Here is a 22184-nt window from a genome sequence, read left to right on the forward strand (position 1 = left end):
TCTTCAGAGGTTAAGGAACAACACGTGCTGTATTATTAAATTTAATTGCAAGTGTCTTACAGATCTGTCACAGCTTAGTCTTGCAAACACTTGCATGGGGCTGAAGTTGGTTATAAAGAACATTCTAGAGCCTTGCTACCATAACGGCAGCTTCTGGGCCTGGCCTGCAAGCCAACTTTGCTCAGGCCTGGCCAAGTTCCTGATGCATGAGGCTTTCTGCATTCTCATGGGATACCCTACTGCTCTGGGTCTTGCTCAGGGGCAGCTTTACCAAGCCAGGGCAGCTTGAAAAACATCCATGAAGTACTATGCAATTGCTGGCTTGGCGCACAGACCTAAAGCTCTCTGTTGCTTTCTTCTGATCAATTGCATCAAAATTATTGATTAGACCTTAGCAAAAGTAAATCAATCAACTTCTACCTCATTATTGTTTTAAGATAAATGCTGTGAGCCACTGTCTGCTTTCAGAGAGGCTACTGAGTAGGAATCTACCATGCCGAATGTTACAAAACCTCCTACTTGCACTTACAATTTAATTATTTTTGCAGAAAGTGATCACTGATAATTATGTTTTGTCTTGGAGCCTTCTGTTTGGCACCTTTGCTACCTTCACCTCCGATCCAGCCGAGATCTCTGTTCTGTTCCTCTCCTGTCCTAAGCATCTTCCTCAATTTCATCACTTGGTTTAGACTCTTGCTTTTCCAGGCAGTATGAGAAACGGACTCGGTTTTATGTCTAATTCCTGGCAGAAGATTGCCTCTGGCATTCCTAGAAATAATTTAGACTCTTGAAGTTCCCAACACTGTTCTCTGCCTCTTGAATTGACAAGGCACTCATAGACCTCTTTACATGGAACTAAGTCACCCTTGTTCTGTACTGCATTCTAGGGAATTGTCAGAAGGATCTTTTCAGAGCCACCATATCCTGCCAGCACAGGTTTGAGAAATATTATAACATCAGAGGGGAAGTACTGTAGTAACACATCCTTATTCTATAAACAGGCATGGAGGATTGTTAAAAAACTGTAGTGTATTTCTGGCACAATTTAAGTTAACAGTATTGCCATTTAAATTCACAAGCAAGAATTTCACACACTTACATACTAGCTGTGTATCACTACAAGTATTGCTCTACAGAGAACACATAAAAACATGGGCATTGAGTGGTTTGGGAATAAGGGAAAACCAGCCCTGCCTTGCCTTCCTTCCTATTTTGCCTCTTTGGTAAACGGAAGAGGCTGATTTTGGTTAGCCTTTAGTCACCAGCCCAATGACTCTGGGAAAACAAACAAAACCAACAACAAAACCAACCAACAACCAACCAACCAAAACAAGCAAACAAACCCCAACAAACCCCCCAAAAAGCCCCACCGAAACCAAGCTATTTAATTCTAATATGTGCCATTTAGCTGCCTAAAATATTTTCCCATGCTTCCCACGAAATAAATCCCAGTTGCAGTCAGACAGGAAATGCTGCACCATGTGTTTTTCGAAAGTGCAGCACTTATTTCAGAAAGAGGCATTTTCATTTGAAAAGCTGCTTTAATTACACTTGCTGCATTCTTTACTGGCAGACCAAAACAAACAAACAAACAAAGAATTAATAACCCCCCGAAGCTTCAGGTGAACAAGGCAGCGTGGGAACCTCTATCCCGCGCCCCGCCACTGCGCGCCGAGGCACCGCCCCCGGGGGGCCGGCAGCCAATGGGGGCCGCCCGCGTTCGGCCAATGGCGAGGCGCAGCGGGCGGGCCGAAGGCGCGGCGGGCGGGCCGGGTGAGTGGCGGGGTCGGGCGGGCGGCGGTGCCCGCGGGGGTGCCCGGGCTATGCACTCCCTCGCCCAGGAGATCCGCGGCTTCTCCAGGGCCAACCTGCGGAAGCAGCGCACCCGCGTTACAACGCTGAGCGGCAGGAGGATCATCGAGACGTGGCGGGGCGCCTGCCTGCAGGTGGAGGAGGAGGCGGCGGCGGCGCCCGGGGGCGGTTTCGTGCAGGACCTGAGCGCCGACCTCCAGGTCGGCGTCGTGAAGCCGTGGCTGCTGCTGGGTGAGTAGGGCCGGGAGGCGGCGGCAGGCCCCGGCGGCAGGCCCCGGCGGCAGGCCCCGGCGGTAGGCCCCGGCGGCAGGCCCCGGCGGCAGCTGCGCGCCTCGTCCCGCCTCGCCGGGGACGGGGCCGCGTCGCTGCTGCCCGCAAGGCCGCGGTTCGTCCTGCCAAGAGAGCGGCTGCCGGGGGCGGCGGGGCCGGGAGCGTCCCGGAGCGGCAGAGCCGGAGCCGCTGGCCGGGGTGGGGTTCAGCGCGGCAACCGGCTGCCTTTCCCCGCAGGGTCGCAGGATGCTGCTCACGACCTGGAGACGCTGAAAAAGTATAAGGTAACGTTACATGGAAATTAAAAAAAAAAAAAAAAAGAATCTCGCGTAGTGCTTGTTTGTGGGTTTCGTTTGTATGTTAAAAGGTCTAAAACGTTCTCAAGTAACTTTAAAAAAAATCTATTAATTGGCACTTTTGAAAGGCTGCTACCAGTAGAGCTTGTAGCTGCTCCATCTGCAGATGGACTGGATGCCGGCGAGCTTCGCAAGAAAACAAAATACTTGGCTGCAAGACTAATGGTTGTTTAGAGCTGTTTTCTGGAACGGATCCCTGAGTTGCCAGATGCATTTCAGCTTCGGACACTAAGCAGCATCAGACCTCCTTGCCTTATGGGTATTGATGGAACAAGAAAAACAAAACAGCAGCTCTAAGTCTGCCCCAAACTTTGGTCTTTTTACTCTTTGCTGTTACAGTAATGGGGTGATAAGGCCTTTGGACAGTGGTGCTTCTGCAGGACAGGGCGTGCACCAGTCTGACACATGGTGCCATCTAAATGTCACTTCACTGTAAGTTAAAATAACGTACAACCTGGCCGTAGCCTGAGCAGAGCAAAGGTGGCGGGAGGCCAGAGGTGTTCTCGTCTGCCAAATGCAGGTAGAGTTTACTCTGAAATCCTTCTGCTCCAGTAGATGGTACTGGTCACTCAGCAGGAGGAATAGTAAGAGGATGGGTTAGGGCAGGCTTGAAATTTTGGGGATTGTTGGGTGGTCTGTGCTCTTATTCCTATTGCTTTCTCTTTTGTTTTCCATCTGTGCACCGACAGCTCCCTTTTCTGTTGAATATCCTTACTTTAGTATGTGTTTGGTTGAGCACAGATCTTTTCATTTCCCCTCAAAAACCCCTGAAATTTTGCATAATATATTTTAACAGTCAGTAGAATTTTGCTTGGAGAAAAGCACTCTATCATAGACAGTATACGTATGGAAAACTGGACAATACAGTTATGTAAGTTACAATCTTTGTACACTTAATGAGTAATCCACATTTGCTACTGCTGATTTTGCTTTCTGTTGTCAGAAATGCCTTTTTTTCCTTTTTTTTTTTTTTTGACTTAGGTTACTCATATTCTAAATGTGGCATATGGAGTCCAAAATGCCTTCCTTGATGACTTTATATACAAGACTATTTCTATTCTGGACCTCCCAGAAACTGATATTACCTCCTATTTCCCAGAATGTTTTGAGTTTATTGAGGAAGCCAAGATCCAGGTACAGTACATCAATAATTAATGCTACTAGTTATTCTGTTTAGATTATTTATTACCCTATTTAAAATGGAAAGTAGTTTCATTTGTCAAAAGAAAGTATGGTACCAAAAGAATAGTTTTGCCATTGCCTATTTTGATTTTAAATAGAGAATTCAAGCTATTTCTAAGCATTCCTAGAGACATGGCATGACTGTTAATCCCCATTCCCTCCAGTATTGGGTTTTTTTAGAATGACTGTATTGTATGTTTTAGAGCAATGCATCTTCAATGAAGCTTGGAACAGTGTCTGACTTTAGATAATGAAATATTATTGTAAGTCCCAAGTCACTACATCTGACAAAGGGAAAAGTAGAAACTTCTTTACTTTCTACAATTTATCCATCAGGGATGTTGTATTGGATGAGAATCAAGCCTAACAGGGCTTTTATAGATCTGTGTGGTTTCTCAGCAGCCATCCACCATTCCTGCACTTTTCCTTGATCATCCATTGAAGATGCAACTCATTGAGCTGTGAATCCACACACAGTTACATACCAAGACTGTCAGAGAATGCTTTAGTAGTATTTGAGCCAACCGGTGTTTTTTAGTTGCTAAGAAAATCCTGAAAGAGACATCACATAGGAAACAGGGTGAAGGGACTTCGGGGGTTTCTTGGCAGACGTAGCCAGGACCATCCCCAACTCCTGTTTGTTAAATTCAGGCTTCCTGACAACCGTTGCTTTGGGATCAACACTATGACTTGACAACCAAACTTTCCGTTATTCCACCATATCTACCATATTCATTATTTACATAGACTGGGATAAAATAAGATAATCTTGCCCCAGCTTTCTTTGTGTCACACAATGTTCTTTCCTTCTCTCATTTATCATTTACGAGCTATGTGATATGCATTCTCACTTAATGACCTTTTCAAGGTTTCTAGTTACGGTTTCCACTTCCTTCTAAATGAGACTTGCCATTCATAACTGCAGTGTTGCTTTCTGCCACTGGTGTTCATGTTCCAGTTACTATTTTGTAAACTAAGGAGTTTCCTTGCAAACTTACAGCAATATTAATAGTTTTTTTAATGGGAGAGTTGAGTGAAAGAGCAGGTAATTGATGGAATAGATGTTCTCCGGGATCAGCACTTGAAGCATGTGATGGTAGTTATGCAGAGACAGATCTCTGGATGGTTTGAATCACTTTATTTGCTTTGTAAAATAGTGTTAAAAGAGCTTATAATAAATTGTATCATGAAGTGCTTTTCTGTTTAAGTAATCACGAAGAGATACTCCTGTTTCATCTCCTAACGTGGGGGAGGGAGAGATGTTCACTGGTGAGAAAGCATGATACATGAGAAATTATAACTAGAACATGGTTAACTTAATGAAGAAGAATGAGAGCACTTGAGTTAGAGAATGCAAGTAAAGCCTGCGCTGTTCAGTAAGTCACTGCCAGCTGGTGCTTGTAACGGGACTGACTCTTCTACAACTGTTAACTGCTCAAGTCTGGGGAAACCATGGTACCAACTCTGATACGGATCAGAGCTCACCTTTTCTTCTAGGGTCCACACTGGCAGGCAGATTTTCCATGGCATGTTAGGTGACCCATGTCAGATCATAGTAATATCAATGAGGGATTTTTTTTTAATGTTTCTGTTTAATATCTAATTATAAAATCTCTAAAATCTTGTCTTTCCAGAGAGGAAATCTTAGCTCATTTATGAACGTCTCTCCTTATTGTTCCCCTGTCCCTCATAAAGAAAAAGCCCTGGCACCCCTGCAAAATAAAGTGGATCTCTAAGGAAATACACTAGACCATGGCTCTTCACCAAAAGCTTTAGGGTGCTTTTTCATTTCTTTACTCAGTGAGGCTTTTTGCCCACTGTGTATAATCACTGTATAATCACCTTTTATCTTGGTGGAAGGTGATTTTATAGAGTGATAGACTAATTCGGTTAGAAAAGACCTTTAAGATCATTGAGTCCAACCGTTAACCCAGCACTGCCAAATCCACTTCTAAACCACGTCCCTAAGAACCTCATCTACGTGTCTTTTAAACCCCTCCAGGGATGGTGACTCCACCACTGCCCTGAGCAGCCTGATTCAATGCCCGATAACCCTTTCTGTGAATAAGTTTTGCTTCCCTCTGTATATAATTTTTAAAACAACAACTTGGTCTTGAATCTAAGGGGTTCTTGCAAGAGCATGGACCATTTCTGGGTAGCCAAAGGTTATGCTACCAGGATCAGAGCAAGGAGTTCTTGGTAAATAGAGGTTAATTTCGTATCTGAAATCTGCTTCTCGCTTTTATTCGGTGTTCATATCCAATACAAAATTAGTTAAGAACTACATATCAAATTCATCTTTGTATAAAGAAACAACAGGGTTTAGCAAGGAAAGATAAATATTCTTAGTGTTAAATTTGGCTTAATGTTACTGCTCACGTTCATCCATGTTCAGTAGTTTTCAAGTCTATTCTGTGTCTATCACTATATAATTTTTGGCAATGTACAACAGAAGTCATTAAAAACATCCTTTAAATAAATGTGAAAGAGGGAAATAAAGCACAAATTCTACAAAGAAATAGAAAAGGATCAATGCTTATTTTTTACCCTCAGTGCCACTGCTAAATATTGATCTTGATTATGGTACCTTATGTCTGAAATAACTCCCATTAAATCAGTAAAAAGTACTTCAGATCTACAGTGGATAGACTTCAGCAATTGCTTCATTAGCAGTGGCATAAAGAATATTTTTAATTTCATAATTTTAATGTCATTTTTATAAAGGAGGTAGTGGATTTTCAAGTCACCCCTAGCACTTCATCAGTGAGCTGAAATACGTGTGCAAATGTGCTTTGCACTCTGTGTGATCAGGAAGCACGCCCCTGTGAATGTGAGAACGGGAATTAAGATTATAATTTGCAGTAGACAATGCAAGGGGATGTGATTTCCATTGCAAAAAAAAAAAAGGTGGTGTTGTGATTATTTGTGCTGGGACGCAGGAGATTAGATTAAGGTCCTACCTCTGCCGAAATCTTATTCCAGTAAGTTGAACAAGTCATTCTTCTAGTCTCAGCTTGGCATTTCTTCAATGCGGATAATAACGGTCGATTTCATACTTCTTTGTCTTATTTAAACTGGAAGGTTTTTGGAGCAAGAACCATTTCCTGCTCTATGTGTTTATTAATATAGAAGATAATTGCGACTCCCAGGTCTGTAATGTATAATAAGTCATCAAGTTCCTGGAAAGGAACCCTGGTGGCTACAAGGTCTTTTTTTTTTTTCATTGTGAGTAAAATGTCCGTGGAGTAATTTGTGCCTGTTAAGGTCAGACAGAGGAAGCTGTTTGTATCTAGAAATTTTTTACAATGAGAGTGGTAAAATACTGCAACAGGTTGCCCAGAGAGGTGCTGGATGCCCCATCATCCCTGGAAACAGGCCAGGCTGGGGCTCTGAGCAACCTGATCTAATTGAAGATGTCCCTGCTCATGGCAGGGGTTGGACTAGATGAGCTTTAAGGTCCCTTCCAAACCAAACTATTCTATGATTCTATGATATCTGTTTAGCCTCAGATATCTGAGCACATTGTGTCGTGTTTCACTATCTTTATTCAGAATATACTAGAGTCTTTTTTTGTGAAAGTGGCATTTGGCAGATTTCGACTGAACCTTTTCCAGGGCATAGTCTGCAGTACAAACATGACACCATCACAAGGCCTGGGCATTGCAAACACCACCTGAGCCACACTAGATTGTCTACTTGTCTGTGTGTTAACTCAGACCCATTTTTTCTTAATGAAACTTGCAGTGTCTCTTTAAAGAGTCATTCAGGTGTCTCAAAGGTTTTATGGGAAATGCTTAAGTGGGATGAAAATATTAATTTTAAATGTAATTCAGGATAATCTTGACTTTAACCCCCAGAAGACACATTTGTGAATTTATGGGAGGTTCAGTAGTGTTGGATATTGCACCTTTGTCCCCCAGTTAAGGGATCGTAGTTGCACCAGCTGTACCAACCGCTACAGTTGTACCAGCAGTATGATGGGGAGGTAGGGATTTGTTGCAAATCAGACTATACCTTTTCTGATTTTTATGTTCCTATGCATGATCCTGGTTACCCAGAATCTTCACTGAAGAACTCCAGAGTACGCAAGAAGCTTGCGACTGAAACTCCAAGGTGTTCTAAAATCTGCCTCTGTGCCTAGCTGTTTGCTGCCTTGATATGTTTTTAACCTGGTAACAAGATACAGTCAAGTTCCTTTCTATATTGCAAATAAAATCTATTTTTAAATTGGCACCCAATTAGATCAGATCTCTTAGTATCCCAGATATCTGTGATTTTGGTTTTTACATGAGGGGGCTGCTTCAAGGTCTTGGGGAAAGGGACAGAGGAATGTGTTTTAGTTCTAAGGTATGAATTAGGTTTGAAGTATTTGCTTAAGTGGCTCTGGTTAGAAAAATATTTCATTTGGGGCTTACATATCTGTGTTCAGAGTTACTTATATATGGAAATATTTGCTTTGAGCTCAGCAAGGAGCTTTTAATAACTCTTAATAGATTTTAATGTAAAGTTTCTATTACTCGTGGCTATCTACTTAATGAATATCCCAACTAATGTTACGTTTGTTTCTTGAAGGATGGTGTGGTACTGGTCCACTGCAATGCAGGAGTCTCCCGTGCTGCAGCAGTAGTCACTGGTTTTCTGATGAATTCAGAAAGACTGAGTTTTGCTAGCGCCTTTTCCTTGGTGAAAAGTGCAAGGCCTGCGGCTTGTCCAAATCCTGGCTTCATGGAGCAGCTTCACAAGTACCAAGAACAGAATATAAAGGCAAATGGAAGCATAAATGATCATGACTGATCAAAAGGGAGAAGTTAAGCAATCTGTTTAAACTATACAGTAACAGATGTTGGATGTACTCTCATCTGTCATTTTTGCAGTCCCTTTTCACACGTGCATTTTAAAGTCTTTCTCTGCACATTTTTTTTTTTTGTGTCCCCCACTTTGACCTCCTTATTTTTAGCATGTAGTCTGAAGGCCAAATGGTATTCCACTGACTTCAGAGATTATTTTGCCCAAGAAACAGCTCTTCCTAGAGCATTAATAAAAAGATGAAGTTTTACTTTCCTTGCAATATTAGGAAAAAACCCAATAATTTCTTTTATTGAACCATCAGAGAATACAGGCAATAGAGAAAGGAAATAAACTGAGATTAGTTGCCCTTTTTACTTTAAGTAGTAAACCAAATCTTTATGCATTCTAGTTGCTTGTAAAATCTAGATAATAAAATGTTCATATAATAAAGTACCTCTATTGGATTTTAAATTTAAATTGCAACTACAGAGGATTTTATTGAATTTTGTGGGCTAGCCAGCCATTAAATATTTTTGGAAATTAAAACCAATGGTCTTTTGATGGAAGCAAAGAGGTTTAAGACGCTTTAATGCTTCCATTTCTCTCTACTGCTCCTCATCAGGTAGCGATCTGAAGTGCACTAACGTGGTGTTTTCAAAGTGCTGGAGCCAGGCTATCAGGGTTTTTATTTTTTTGAAGATCATTTTGGTGGCGGTGAGAGAGATGTTTGTAACAACCCGCGCCTGACCCGCTGCTGCCGCCTTTGCGCTGTCCTCAGTTGCCGGCCCGTCGCTGTTCTCCACATCGCGTCTGAGGAACTGGCACCGCGGACAGATCCGACCCTCCTCACGGGCCTCGGGCTGGAATTACTGCCTTCAGGTGTCACGTTTAAAAAAACTAAAAGACTTTAGTAATGTTTTTGTGCCCTTCATGCCGGTTCTAAATGGTTTGGTACGTTAATGTACAATAAAATAAAGGGAATTCTGTGCTTGGATAATTTCGTGCCGCCGCGCGGCGAGTCAGGCGCGCGGGCCGCGCCCCGCTGTGACGTCACAGCCCGCGCGGCCGGGGCGGCTCACAAGAGGGCGGGGGGGAAGTGACGGCGGCAGGAAGTTCCGTCCCGTTTGAAAGCGCCCGGTGGAGCTACCGCCGCCCTTTTCCCGCCGCCCGGGCCGACATGGCCGCCTTCGCCATGGAGCCGCCGCCCGCAGGTGAGCTGGTCCGGCCCCCCGCTCCCCTTCTCCGGCGTCGCGCCCCTTCGGCTTTGCCGGGCCACGCCGGGCCCCGTCCTGTGCGGCGGTTGGGCGCGCGCGGAGCCGTTGGGCGGCGCCAGGCCCCTCAGAGGCGGCCGCCGCCCGGCCAGCGCTGCCCGCCGCGTCCCCCCGGCGCTGCCCGCGCCCCTCCGGCCTGGCGGAGGGGGCCGGGGCTGGTCCCCTGCTCCGGGCTGGGGGGAGTCCGGGCGCCGCCGGGTTGAAGCGAATGGTGGGAGTGCGCGCCCGGATGAGCGCGTTCCTCCGCGGGAGGGCGAGAGGGGGCGTGGGGGGCAAACCCAGCAGGGGCTGCGCCGCTGCCCCGCGGTGTAAGTTCTGTCCAGGAGCATCCCAAGCTCCAGGGAGAGCTGCGGGGTGCGGCGAGCCCCGCTGTGGCGGCGGGGAAGCCGCGGTGTGGCTGGCGGGAGCCCGCCGTGCTCTGCCGGAGCGCGTTCCCCGGGCTGCGCCGGGGGAGGAGAGTCCAGCGGGGCCTCCTGGCTTTTGTGTAAGAAACGCCTTTCAAACAACACTAAACCTAAAGCTGCCAGCGAAGCCTGAAATCCAGCCCTAACCAAACCAGTGTATTTTAAGAATGAGTTTTCATGTGTGGTAGTTCTTGCAGTTGCTAAAAATGCAAGGTTGTGATAAACATCGCTTACTTGGAAAATAAGTAATTAGAACTTAGTCCCTTGCTGCATATTGCTTTACATTTCATTAATAGAACCACTAAGCAATGGAAAAGGTTGAGATCACTTGGCTTCTTCCGCGTTTTTAAATTTTGTTTTCATTAATACAGGAGTTGAGCCAATGGCACTTGGCTCCCCAACATCTCCAAAACCGGGAGCTAGTGCTCAGTTTCTTCCTGGATTCTTGATGGGTGATTTACCTGCTCCAGTGACTCCACAACCACGTGCTTTAAGTGGTCCTTCAGTTGGTGTTATGGAAATGAGGTCTATGCTACTTGCAGGTAAGAATTTGTTAAATTCTGAGCAATTGTTGTGAAAGTAGGATTTTTGTTTTTCTTATTGCTCTACATGGCTGTTGCAGACTTGAATTCTTGTTGTTGAATTCTCGTAGTTTTATAACTTGCTATGAATGAACTCAACTCACTGAATAAACAATGAACTCAAGCGTATTCTATGGAGTTTGGCTAAATTCTTCAAAGTAGGCAAGTTTAAGAAACATTTTAAACATGGCAGTTTTGGTACCAGGAAAGGTTGCTTTTATGGGTAAGGTAATATGAACCTCTCCTAATATAAAAGCAATTTATACAACTGTCTACAAATCAATTGCACGTGCAGCCATCAATGTTATCTTTTTGTTTAAAACAGAGATATCTCGTGACAAACTAAATGCAGCTTGTGCAAGCTGCTGATTTCTTTGCAATGAATGCTAAAAAAATCACTTACAGATTGTCAGGCTTCTAAAAATTGGATGGAGAAAAACTAAAAAATACTCCTTAATTAGTGTCTAGTGGACGTATTGGCTTGATGTCTGCTGTAACTAGGTTGGAGGAGTGACTTTTCCTAGCTCTAAATGCTCTTCTTTCCAACCACCTAATTGATCTCACTAGAAAAATTCCTTACCCATGTTTCTAGGATGGTAGTATTATATATCTGTATTCTCTTAGACGTATGAGTGAGTAGTTACAGCTTCACTGATTTATTTCATGTCATGGGTAATCTTGGCTAAATAAACTACATATCTGATAGTATGCTAGTAATTTTGAAGGGGAAATTGGGGGCTGAAGTACTGCAAGATAATTTTAGATATTCTTTTCTTTCAATTTCAAGCAAGATTGGTGTCTGCTGATCTCCTGCTTCTTGCATTTGCTTTTGATTTTTTCTTTAAATACAAGCCTCTTAGGAAAATATTTACGAAATTGAAAATAATCATGTGAATTTCACCTAATTGTTTTTAAAGGGTGTTATTACAGCCTCAAAGTATCAATTCTAGAAACGAGGAACCAGTAAGATGCTAACACAGGTGTCCCAAAATGTATGGTTAAGTACCTCACTTAAACTGAAAACTTTGATGGGAGAGTGCATTATATAATACACTGTAACAGTTCTTGGGTGTGGTAAACGCTTCAGAGCAGAGTCTTAAAGCTCAGAATTTAGGGTTGAAAAGCACTCTGGAAAAGCTTAATTTCCAAATTTTTTGCAAATGAAAATTGTTAGATCAAACCACTTTTGGGGGGTGGAGATGGGGTAAACCTGTACAAAGTGTTCAAAGGTAAGTCAAGATCTTTCAGTCAGTTTAATTCTCTGTTATATTGGAAGTCTCAAAGTTTACGAAATGGGAAATCAACTGGCTTAAATTCATCCTAAATGCAAGCCAGTCCCTGCTCTCAGGGGCTTAGATTTTTATTTAATATGAAATCATATAGGAAGGAAAGGAATTTGGACAGTGGGAATGTGCAATGTCTCTGTGCATTTTGGTATGGTTCTTTAGCATGTAGTATGTATCAAGTCTTTAAAACCTTGCTTTTGCATCTCTGCTACAGGAAAAGTTACTCTCTGAAACAATTAAAATACACTGCTAACCTGCTTTAAAGTAGGAAGGTGTAACTATACTCAGAACTTCTTAAAAAGAACAAGTGCGTGTAAGTAGCAAATATGCTGGGTTAAGCAGAGATGATACTTGAGTAAGGAGGCAGTTTCTGATACGTATGTGATATTCTTATGTAGAATATTCAAACCTGGACAGTTTGCTAGGCTTGATGGTTTTGCAAACCTCCAGTGAAACAATCAACAGTCTTTCATGGCTGAATTTACTGTTGAAGTTTCAAGAACAAGTAGCAGTGAGTGAAATTACAAGTTTCCTCATGCTCTTCATTTGTTCCTTTTGATTGCAGGTGGGTCTCCCCCACAACCAGTAGTCCCTACACATAAGGATAAAAGTGGTGCTCCACCAGTTAGAAGCATATATGATGAATTATCTAGTCCCGGACTTGGATCATCGCCACTAACCTCAAGACGACCAGTAAGTGGCTTTGGTACTCTCCTTCCCTTAGCAGAAAATGTGAAGTGGCTTACTGCTTCAGTAAATTCTTTAACTCAGTTGTATAAACTGCTGTGGCAAAGTGACTGGTGAGTCTTCAGATCGTGCTGTTGCTTACTCTGGTTGGTGTGCCTGCTACTGTGTATTCTAAATGAGAGCTGCTGTCATGGAGCCGTCTTCTATTGTTTTCTGGTTTTCAATGCTGTAGAGAAGGAAAAATGCAAATCGTGCTGCTGCTATGGTTTGTACAAGACAAATGCAGGCTCGTTACATCTTTTCATCTTGCAGATTTATTGTGCTGCGGATTGCCAGAAGGGTCTGAATATGCGTTATCATTTCTTTTAGTGGGCAGTAGAGGCACTTATTGAAATAGAAGGAATTTTTGCTGAGTAAAATATCTAATAAAAATTTGGACAAGCCAGTGGGCTTAATTGAAAGAGCAACAGTAACATTTCTGGAAGGTCATTCTAATAATTTCCACTACTTCAACTGAGCAGTCAAGTGTTAGTAGGTTCTTTTTCAGTGAACATGCTTCTTTTGAAGTAAGGAGAAGGCCTTTCACTGAATGAACAGTCTTTTTAATGAGTGTTGCCTTCTGAAAAGTTTATTCTGAAAGTTCAGGTTCCCTTTGAAAGAGATAATCCAATACTGTCTTAAAGGGCTGGATTTTTTTTTTTTTTTTCTTAATAAAACTGGTATCAGAACACATGTTGCTAGGCCTGGTGCTCCAGTTTGTTCTTGAATCTAAAAAATGCCATGCTTCAGGCTAAAAATATACTACAATTGTTTCAGATATAGACATCGTATGTTAAGAAGAAAACTACGAGGAGCTAAAACTTTGAAGTATCCTTTCCTTCAGTGCAGTTGCACTAAGTAGTTGAGAGAGAAAGTAATTCAGTGATGAAGAACACAAATGGGGATTATGTTACCATAATTTTGAAGTCTTTTAGACAGTGAAAATCAGGTGCTGGTAACTTCTGGTAGTGACATCCATTCCATGCACATGAATGTGTGAAATACTATACCACGGCAACAGTGAGGTGCCTATTTTGAAAAAGTTAAACTATAAGGTTTCTGACTATTGATACCTAAAGGTACTTGGTTTCACAAAGTATATGATTGGTGTTAGGTAACAGATTTTTCCATTGCTATTACTTAAAGCTCAACTAAATAAACTTAATTGTATATCAGTAGCTCGTTCCTGTTAGATGATAAAATATTGTAGGCAGTACCCGAATCTTGTTGCTTGTGGTGCTTCCCATCTGTAGTTTGCTCTACATTCCCATGCTATCTCTGATATTTGCATTTAAGCCCCAGATCAAGAAAGTTAACTGCACGCTCTTCTAAGGCTTAGTAATCAACTGGAAATTCCAGAATGTAATAGTTGAGGCCTGCAGGATGTCCAGGCTATCAGCTGGGCTGTGTGCTAGAATGTAAAAACATTACCAAATAACTTTTTATTAATAACTTTTAATAGTCTTGTATTAAATATATATGTAAATGTCTGTTCTTACTCTTAAAGTTAGGAGTAACTCAAGGCGAACAGTTAGTATTCTTGCCTGATAAGTTTAAGTTACTTGAAAATCATAGAATCATAGAATAGTTTGAGTTGGAAGGGACATCGAGAGCTCATCTAGTCCAACCCCCCTGCAATGAGCAGGGACATCTTCAATTAGATCAGGTCGCTCGGAGCCCTGTCCAGTCTGGCCTTGGGTGTCTCCATCTACCACCTTTCTGGGCAACCTGTGCCAGTGTTTCACCACTCGTAAAAAATTTCCTCCTCATGTCTCGCCTGAATCTTCCCTCTCTTAGTTGGAAACCATTACCCCTTGTCCTGTCACAACAAGCCCTGCTAAAAAGTCTGTCGCCATCTCTTCTGATCTGAGAAGAGTACCTGTAAGAATGATTTGTTACTTTCTGTGTTTTAATGCAGGGCAGCTTTTCTCTAACACAGAGCCCGTTGGTTGGAACTATGCCATCAACTCCTGGAACAGGTAGATGTCCTGTAAAAATACATTATCTACTTTCTTAGTGCTTTCCTTAATACAAAAATCATAACTGTTCAAGCTGTATCAATTACTTGCTAATTTGTGAAGGAGTTGCATCTTCATTTACAAGCTTTTCAAAAGGTATGTGGATGTGAATAGGAAATACTTTTCCGCTATGAGACTGATTGAATTTCAATCTACTTATTCCTTATTCAAAATTTGTTGTTGAACTGGGCACAGAGGTGGTTGCACTTGAGTGAAGCAGCTGAGATTGATGGGTCGCCTTCCATCTGCATAAGGTTTCTTATCTTGTGTATGAACCTGTGGCTTCTTGCTAAGCTTAATTCTGCTGTCTTGTTCCTATTTGGCTTCTGTATTAAGCTGCTGGTGTTTAGAGGCCAAGGAGAAATCTAGATTGTTAGTCATAAAACTTACTAGCGTGCTTGCAGATGTGAAGTTTGGATTGACTTACTGTTTGTCTGTGTCCTCAAATAAACCTCCATCAAACTCTTCGATATACAGGTGAAGTGCTTGATACTGAATTTATTCTTTTACTCTTAAGCTTATCTGTCTTGCAAAAGTAATTTCCTAAACAATGCCATTTCATTTTAACAGCTTCAAGTATGTTCAGTCCTGCAAGTATTGGGCAGCCTAAGAAGACTACTCTATCTCCTGCTCAGCTAGATCCTTTTTATACTCAGGGTGATTCCCTAACTTCAGAAGATCAACTTGATGACACATGGGTAACTGTATTTGGGTAAGTTGACTTCCAAAGTATTAGAAAAATCAAGAATGAAATCTTGGGAAAATATGGAAAGAAGTGCTCAGACATTGCTGTTTTCTGGAATCTCTGGGTTCTGCAGACACAAATCTGTGGTTAAAGCCAGCAGACTTTAGTGAAACACCTTAAGATGCCTGTTAGTTTTTTCAAATTTGAATGGCAACATTCTACCATTGAGGTGTGTGGTGAAGTAATGATGCCTAGAAGATAACATTCCTCAAGTCACTGCCTCTAAAATGGCATTAACACTCTAATCTCTTTTGGTTTTCTAAAAACCCTTCAAAGGATTGTATTTTAGCACTGAAATTCTTAAACTACTCATTATAATTTTTTGAGTATTTTTTTCTGTCTTTCAGATTTCCTCAGGCATCTGCTTCATATATTCTTGTACAGTTTGCTCAATATGGAAACATATTAAAACATGTGGTATGTCTTAGTTTGAGACTTATTTCCAAAAACTTTTGGGCTCATTCTTTAAAAGGCTGAATTTCACAGTTGTCACTTAATCTCATACAGATGTCCAACACAGGAAACTGGATGCATATTCAATACCAGTCTAAGCTTCAAGCCCGGAAAGCCTTAAGCAAAGATGGAAGAATTTTTGGTGAATCTATCATGATTGGTGTAAAGCCATGTATAGATAAAGTAAGTTAACAGCTGCTTTTATTTCAATATAAGTTACTCTGCTTTTGGGCTTCCTCTGTATTTTCCCCGACCTCTCTTTAATTTTTTCTTTTTGAACTGCAAAGCATAGGAAGTTCTATAGGTATAGTCTATTATACATTACATGAGTTTTTCTTAAGTATTTGACAAAATTTTCTACTGAGAAAGATCGCTGTTGGAAGCCTCTGTGCTGCTTGGGAGTTAAAATGCACAGGATTATATTGCTGTGCGAGATATGAAGTGAAACCATAACATCAGAGACAATTGGGGTAAGAGTTTCCCGGACTGGAATTTGTGGCATTTAGAGGCTGCAGTAGATATGTGATGGCAGATTAAGACTGCTATTGCTTCTAATTGTCCCTCTCTTTTAGATGACTATTTGTTTGATTCTGGCTTCTCAGTTTTTCTTAGTACCTTAGACTGAAAATTTGTTAGCAAGACAATCTGCCTTCACAGAAACAGTGGTTGGGGTAAGGATGACTGTATTTCAGTTTAATTTTATCATGAGCTATTAGTTTCTAGGCATTGACAGTGCCCTGACCGTTAGTTCCTGCAACACTTGGGCACTGTACATTAGCTTACGCAAATGACAGTTGTTCTTTTATAGTTCACAGATTTTTTTTTTTTTTGTTTCCTTTTCTAAGGATAAGTGATGCTAAAGAGTAATGTAAGCTTTCAAATGTAAACCATTTTGAGAAAGCAGCCCTAGAAATTGAGCTTGCAGTTACTTGAATTTTAGTGGTTCAAAATACTTCTTATACTGATTAAAATTCTGAAACAAACTGATGTCAGTGCTCCTTTCCTTTTTGGGCTTCTGGCATGGCTTCCAGTGTCTTCCTGCCCTATTGACTGTTTTGGTGTCCAGTTTGTATCAAGGACTGAATTGCCTATAAGCAGAAAATCCAGAAGTAATGGTCTAAGAAATTTAATTGTCGGGTATCTGATCTTTGTTGCTTTTTAATTCTCTGTCTTTTGTGGATAGTGTCCACTTTCCAATATCAATAAATAAACCCATAATCATTAATGTATGTTTTTAGAGGCAAGAGAAGATTCAGGAGACATCCATTGCAGGGTTTGGCATTAGCATGTAAAACTCTTCCTTGCAATTGGAAATTAGATATGATGGATTTGACATCAGTGCATAGGCTTCTCATTTTAAAGTAGCAGTTAGTTCCCCTTGTGTTGAGCGGAGTCAGCTGCCACCCACACTGGACACTAATCTTATCCTGAATTTTGGATAGCCATGTCCTGCCAGATGTGCTTCTGAACTTCTGATGTCTTTAGGCTGGTTGAATGCTGTGCTCCACTGAGTCTAAATGCAGCAAATTGAGTCTCCCCAATCTTGTTTTCTCTGGATTCTTGAGGAACTCATTGTTCCCATCAAGTCACTTGCTGCTTCTTCCATTCTATGTGCATTCCCTTCTAAACATAAGCTTACAAAAATGGAGCCTTCTGACTCCTTTTCTAGCATTTGCCAAGGGGACTGAGAGAAACTCCTGGGCAAATTTGAATCGGAGCAAAATGCTGCAAGTTGGTAAAGGATTGGAGACTCTCCTATATAGATCAGGTAGAATATTTTAGAAGCATTTAGAAACAGAATGTTATGCTACTTATGTTCAGCTGGGCCTGAAAAAGAGTAACTGCTTGAAGCTTGCTGCAAATCTTAAAATTTTTTACTTTCTTTTTACTCTTTCAAACTTGGCTGACATTTAGTACATAGAGTGAACAGATTGAAAGCTTTCACTACCTTGCGATGGCGTCATTCACCACACAAATGATCACAGTGAGGTAAATGCTTGGTGGTGCTTTGTACTGACAAGCAACTTATCTGTGGTCTTTGCTGACTTTGAGATGTGAACATATTTTATCAAACAATTCTAGATAATAAAGGTTGAAATACTGCTTTTTGGTATTTGTTTACGTTACATTAACCTTCTTTTTAAGAGTGTGATGGAAAACTTTGAAAGAATCTCTACATCCTCAATACCTTCAGTTTTCACTCCACCTACAAAATCCACTGGCACACCAGTACAACTTGCAAATAATACTACAAGGATTTCTACAATGAGACCTCTTGTAACAGCATATAAAGCTTCCACTAGTGACTATCAGGTATTTTAAGGGAAAGAGAAGCGGGTGTTACTTTGTGATATCTCCCCTTAATTGTATGAGGCTGTACACACATTGACTTTAATGTGACTTTAGCCTTTATCTTCTGTCATTCCTTGAAAGATATGGTTCAAGTACAAACTCAGTCTGTTCAGTCTCTAAAATAATAGTAATAGATAATAATGACTTGTCGCTTTTCCAGGGATTAAGGGCTTGTTTTGAAAATCTTTCAAACATATTTTGTCAAAATATATTAGCACTTAGGAAAAGAGAAAAAACTGGCCAGTATAAAAAGAAGTAACTATATGTTGACTGATTCTCTTTATTTTCTCTCTTTCCCCCTGCCTTCTAGGTGGTTTCTGACAGACAAACTCCTAAGAAAGATGAAAGTATTGTATCTAAAGCAATGGAATATATGTTCGGCTGGTAATATACAAGAGGAAGTAATGCACTAAATTGGCCAGGGTTTGAAATATGCTACTGGCATCTGTGGTTAGTTATATAACTACTGGTGGCAGTATTTTAACTTACATCTCACCTGTTATGCCTTCAGTTAATTCAGCAGACATGTAGCTTGCACTTTAAACAATGGCAATGTACACATGGTTTTAAAAACTGAGTCAGTGTAAATATAAGTGCTTTTTTTCCCATTTGTGCTGATTGCATGATTGTAGAAAAAATAACAGCACTGACTTTTTTTTTTCTCTGTAATTACTTTCTATGACTTACTTCCCAATAAGTTTGAATGTTTAAAATGATGGCTTTATTTACTGATGCCTTTTTTTTTTTTTTTTTTTTTTTCCTGGAAAGTTGGTGGGCTCCTTGCAGGAAGAACTATGCACAGCTGGCTCCGAGGGTCACGGACTGTTCTTAGTATATATAATTTTAATTTTATTAGGATTCATTGCTGTTTTATAATTATCTGTGGCATCATATTCTAAATGTCATAGCAACATTTTAACTCTTTGTTTTATTAATAAAGCTAAATAAAGTTAAGTTTTTCTTAGGCTGTTTTCTAAACAAATATGAGTTCTGTTAGAAAAAACTCTTTGCAGTATTCTTAACCATTAAGTATGACGCTGCCTAATGTTTATTAAAAGGTTATCAGCAGAGCAGATGCTGCTGATTATTACTGAAGTAGTACCAACTAGCGTTAAAACTACTCAATGTTTAAATGTCATCTCCATGGGTATTTTATAGCAGTGTGCACTTAACAGGTAACAAACTGTAGCATTCTAAGCTATAAAATGTTGAGTTGAAATAGTTGAACAGAAAAATGTAATGTGTCGTAACCAGACCTGCTTTCATTTCAAGACTTTTCTAAGAAATTTTCTCTAAGGTATTGTCTGAACGATGACTTAACTTCAAGGAGGAAGTAATTTTTTTTTTTTCTTTTGAAGATGAGCCTCTCAAGTAATTACGTGTCATGTAAGCTCACAGTCTTCAAGGTAAAGGTCTCCTTCGTCTGGGAAGAGTGCAGTCTTTTCTCCAGTACTTTGGAAACTACATGCAACTATTACTTTTTTGGTTTTGTGGCTCTGTTAGTGTAAGTCAACATCAGCATTTTAGTTTGGGTCAGTGTTTGTCATATGAATATCCAGTCATACAGATTTCCATCATTTGCTTCACTTTGCAGTGTGGTTTCAAGAGTTCTTCAGCTGTACTTCTGTGATGAAATCAGATGGAAAGATTAGTCCAGGAGCATGCCTAATGTCCCTCAGATGCTAATGAGAATCCAGTTTACAGGATTAAGCTGGAGATAGTCCTGACTAAAATCCCCAAAGCACTTAGTGGGAAGTCGGGTTTCTACCTCAGGGCACTTCGTGCTTCATTGTTCACTTTAGCAGTAACCTATGTGCAGGCAGATTCAGAGATTTTTGAGATGCATTTGACTGTATTTGCTGGCTTATGCTTTTGGAATATTGGTTGCTACTCATCCATTTACTTTTGACCAAAATGAGCTGCTCAAACCTAATTAATACCTGAACCTGTTTTCCAAGATACCTCTAGCTTTTTCTCGGTGAAAAAATGTTTGTCATGCAGATGAAATCAGACAAAATAGGTAGCTCAGCTAAATTCTTGTTTTTCTAATTGCTTGGCAAAATGTACTTCTGGTGCACTTCAGACTTGTAATGATGTGTATAGGATTTAGTTTAGTGAGGTGGTGAAGAATAAGATTGAACTCAGATCAAGTAAGTCTGGAGCTAAAGTCAGTAGTTTGGCTGACCTATTTCACCAATATGTACCAGATTTAAAACTGTGCTAAGTTGGACTGCTAGTAAGACTTAATATGTTGTCTTAGTGTCATGCACTATTTAAACCCCGGTATCAATGATTTTGGTCTACTAAGTATGAGAACTTTACAGTCCCGTGCTGCACAGCTTTTTGCAATGTGTTCCTGATAATACTGTTACAAATTATATGAGTGTACAAGGGCTATGTGTGAAAGAGCAGAGGGTATTGAGAAGTACACGTGTGAAGAATCTCTGAAACACTAGGAAAGTCTTCAAGTATACCTCCTTAAGGCTAGCTACTGTTGTTAGGTGGCATTGCATTTAAAAATCCAATTCTTCCCGTTCCTTTAACTATGTACGTGCCGCTTTGTAATAAGGGCGGGTTCCCTTCTAGCTGTAACTAGATGTGTGATTTGCATTAAAACCAAAGTTACAGACTTCAGCTAGTGATGTATAACATACTCATGAAATTCAGTTCTGGTTTCAGTTGTATGGGGTTTCTTACAAGACTGCGGACTACATCTTTCACAGGATTATGGCTTTACTTTAAAATAAAACTATCATGAGTACTTATTTTCTGTTGTCTGCCTCAGTCACAAGCATGTTACTGAGGGGTCTAATTCACTTCTAGAATATAGATCTGCACAGTTTTAAATTCTAGAAGGTTTTGTTGTATTGTTTCAATGGTAATTTCGCTACAATTTTAACGATTTTTTTTTTTTTGGTAAAGACATTTATAGCTTGAAGATAGTGTTGTTGTTTTGTCTTTTTTTTTCTCCTCTTTTTCCTCTTAGCCCTTCTCAATTTAGCTTTCTCGTAAGTTTCAAAGTGAATGATATTTGAGTAATACATGTACGCTAACATAAAATGAACATAAAATGTAAGAATGTAAGAGTACGTAATCTCTGCCTCTCATTTCAAGTCGTAGACATCTGCCTCCACCATGTGGCAGTTTTTCAGAACATTAATGAGAGGTTTAACTGATATTGAATATGGTATCTTAATTATACTGTGGTTAGGAGGTGCATAAAGAGTGCTACAACAAAATAGCGGTGCTCAAATGTTTCTTAGTTGAAGTGTTTTTGTAATAAAAGAAGAAAGGACGAGTAATTCATGAGTAATTCAGACTTCTAAATACTGCTTCAATTAAATAGTTCTTAAACTTTGTTTAAAATCTCACCAGTATTCACTCATCTCCATTTTGAGATGGATAAATTGACCACATTATATTTTAGCAGAATATACTGCTAAATTCATTTTGTATGAATGTAGTTGCTTTTTTTCTGATAGTACGTGTTTAAAAATACAAGCCTTGCATCAGTTTTCTTTAATTTTACTGTAGATGACTAGAATACAGATGAATCTGCAAAAATCTACTGCTTAAATCTGTTTAGAAATATTAATCTGTTCAGTTGTTGAGTGAGTGAAGACAAACTAAACTGGCTTACAAACAACTTGGAATCGGGACTTGATTTACTGAATTACAGACTGCAGGTAAGAAGGCTCTGGAATAAACATTTGAGATCTCTAGTATACTAAAAACATCAGTCCTAAGGCAACTTCATGGCTTTGTGGTAATGCCTTTTTTAAATTGTGTGGACAAGAGTAAAAGGTGTTCATGTGGTGTGTCTCTCAATAAGTGTCAAAGCGCAAACACTACTGATTGTCAGACTTCTCTTAGTGTTTATAAATTAGAGTTTAGTTGGTGGCATTACCTCTAAAAATGAATGCATAATTAATAACTTTGT

General features: G+C 40.5%; 2 protein-coding genes across 3 annotated transcripts; both read left to right on the forward strand.

The window, feature by feature from the left end:
- The first annotated feature begins 1772 nt into the window (after positions 1-1772).
- DUSP19 (dual specificity phosphatase 19) lies at positions 1773-9384 on the forward strand. Its single transcript, XM_065638068.1, has 4 exons — positions 1773-2043; positions 2320-2366; positions 3420-3572; positions 8193-9384. The coding sequence occupies exons 1-4, from the start codon at positions 1824-1826 to the stop codon at positions 8412-8414; spliced, it is 642 nt and encodes a 213-aa protein (XP_065494140.1). The 5' UTR covers positions 1773-1823; the 3' UTR covers positions 8415-9384.
- A 140-nt stretch (positions 9385-9524) lies between these two features.
- Positions 9525-21128, forward strand: NUP35 (nucleoporin 35). 2 transcript variants are annotated; one of them, XM_065638065.1, is made up of 10 exons: positions 9525-9619; positions 10455-10625; positions 12516-12643; positions 14595-14655; positions 15265-15406; positions 15787-15856; positions 15947-16075; positions 18038-18205; positions 18555-18628; positions 19013-21128. In XM_065638065.1, the coding sequence occupies exons 1-10, from the start codon at positions 9586-9588 to the stop codon at positions 19074-19076; spliced, it is 1041 nt and encodes a 346-aa protein (XP_065494137.1). In that variant the 5' UTR covers positions 9525-9585; the 3' UTR covers positions 19077-21128. The 2 variants fall into 2 exon arrangements, with proteins under 2 accessions (XP_065494137.1, XP_065494138.1); XM_065638066.1 differs by lacking the exon at positions 19013-21128 and having other exon boundaries at positions 18555-18997.
- Positions 21129-22184: the final 1056 nt, after the last annotated feature.

The sequence above is a fragment of the Caloenas nicobarica genome, chromosome 6 (genome assembly GCF_036013445.1).
Source record: "Caloenas nicobarica isolate bCalNic1 chromosome 6, bCalNic1.hap1, whole genome shotgun sequence".
Taxonomy (NCBI): Eukaryota; Metazoa; Chordata; class Aves; order Columbiformes; family Columbidae; genus Caloenas; species Caloenas nicobarica.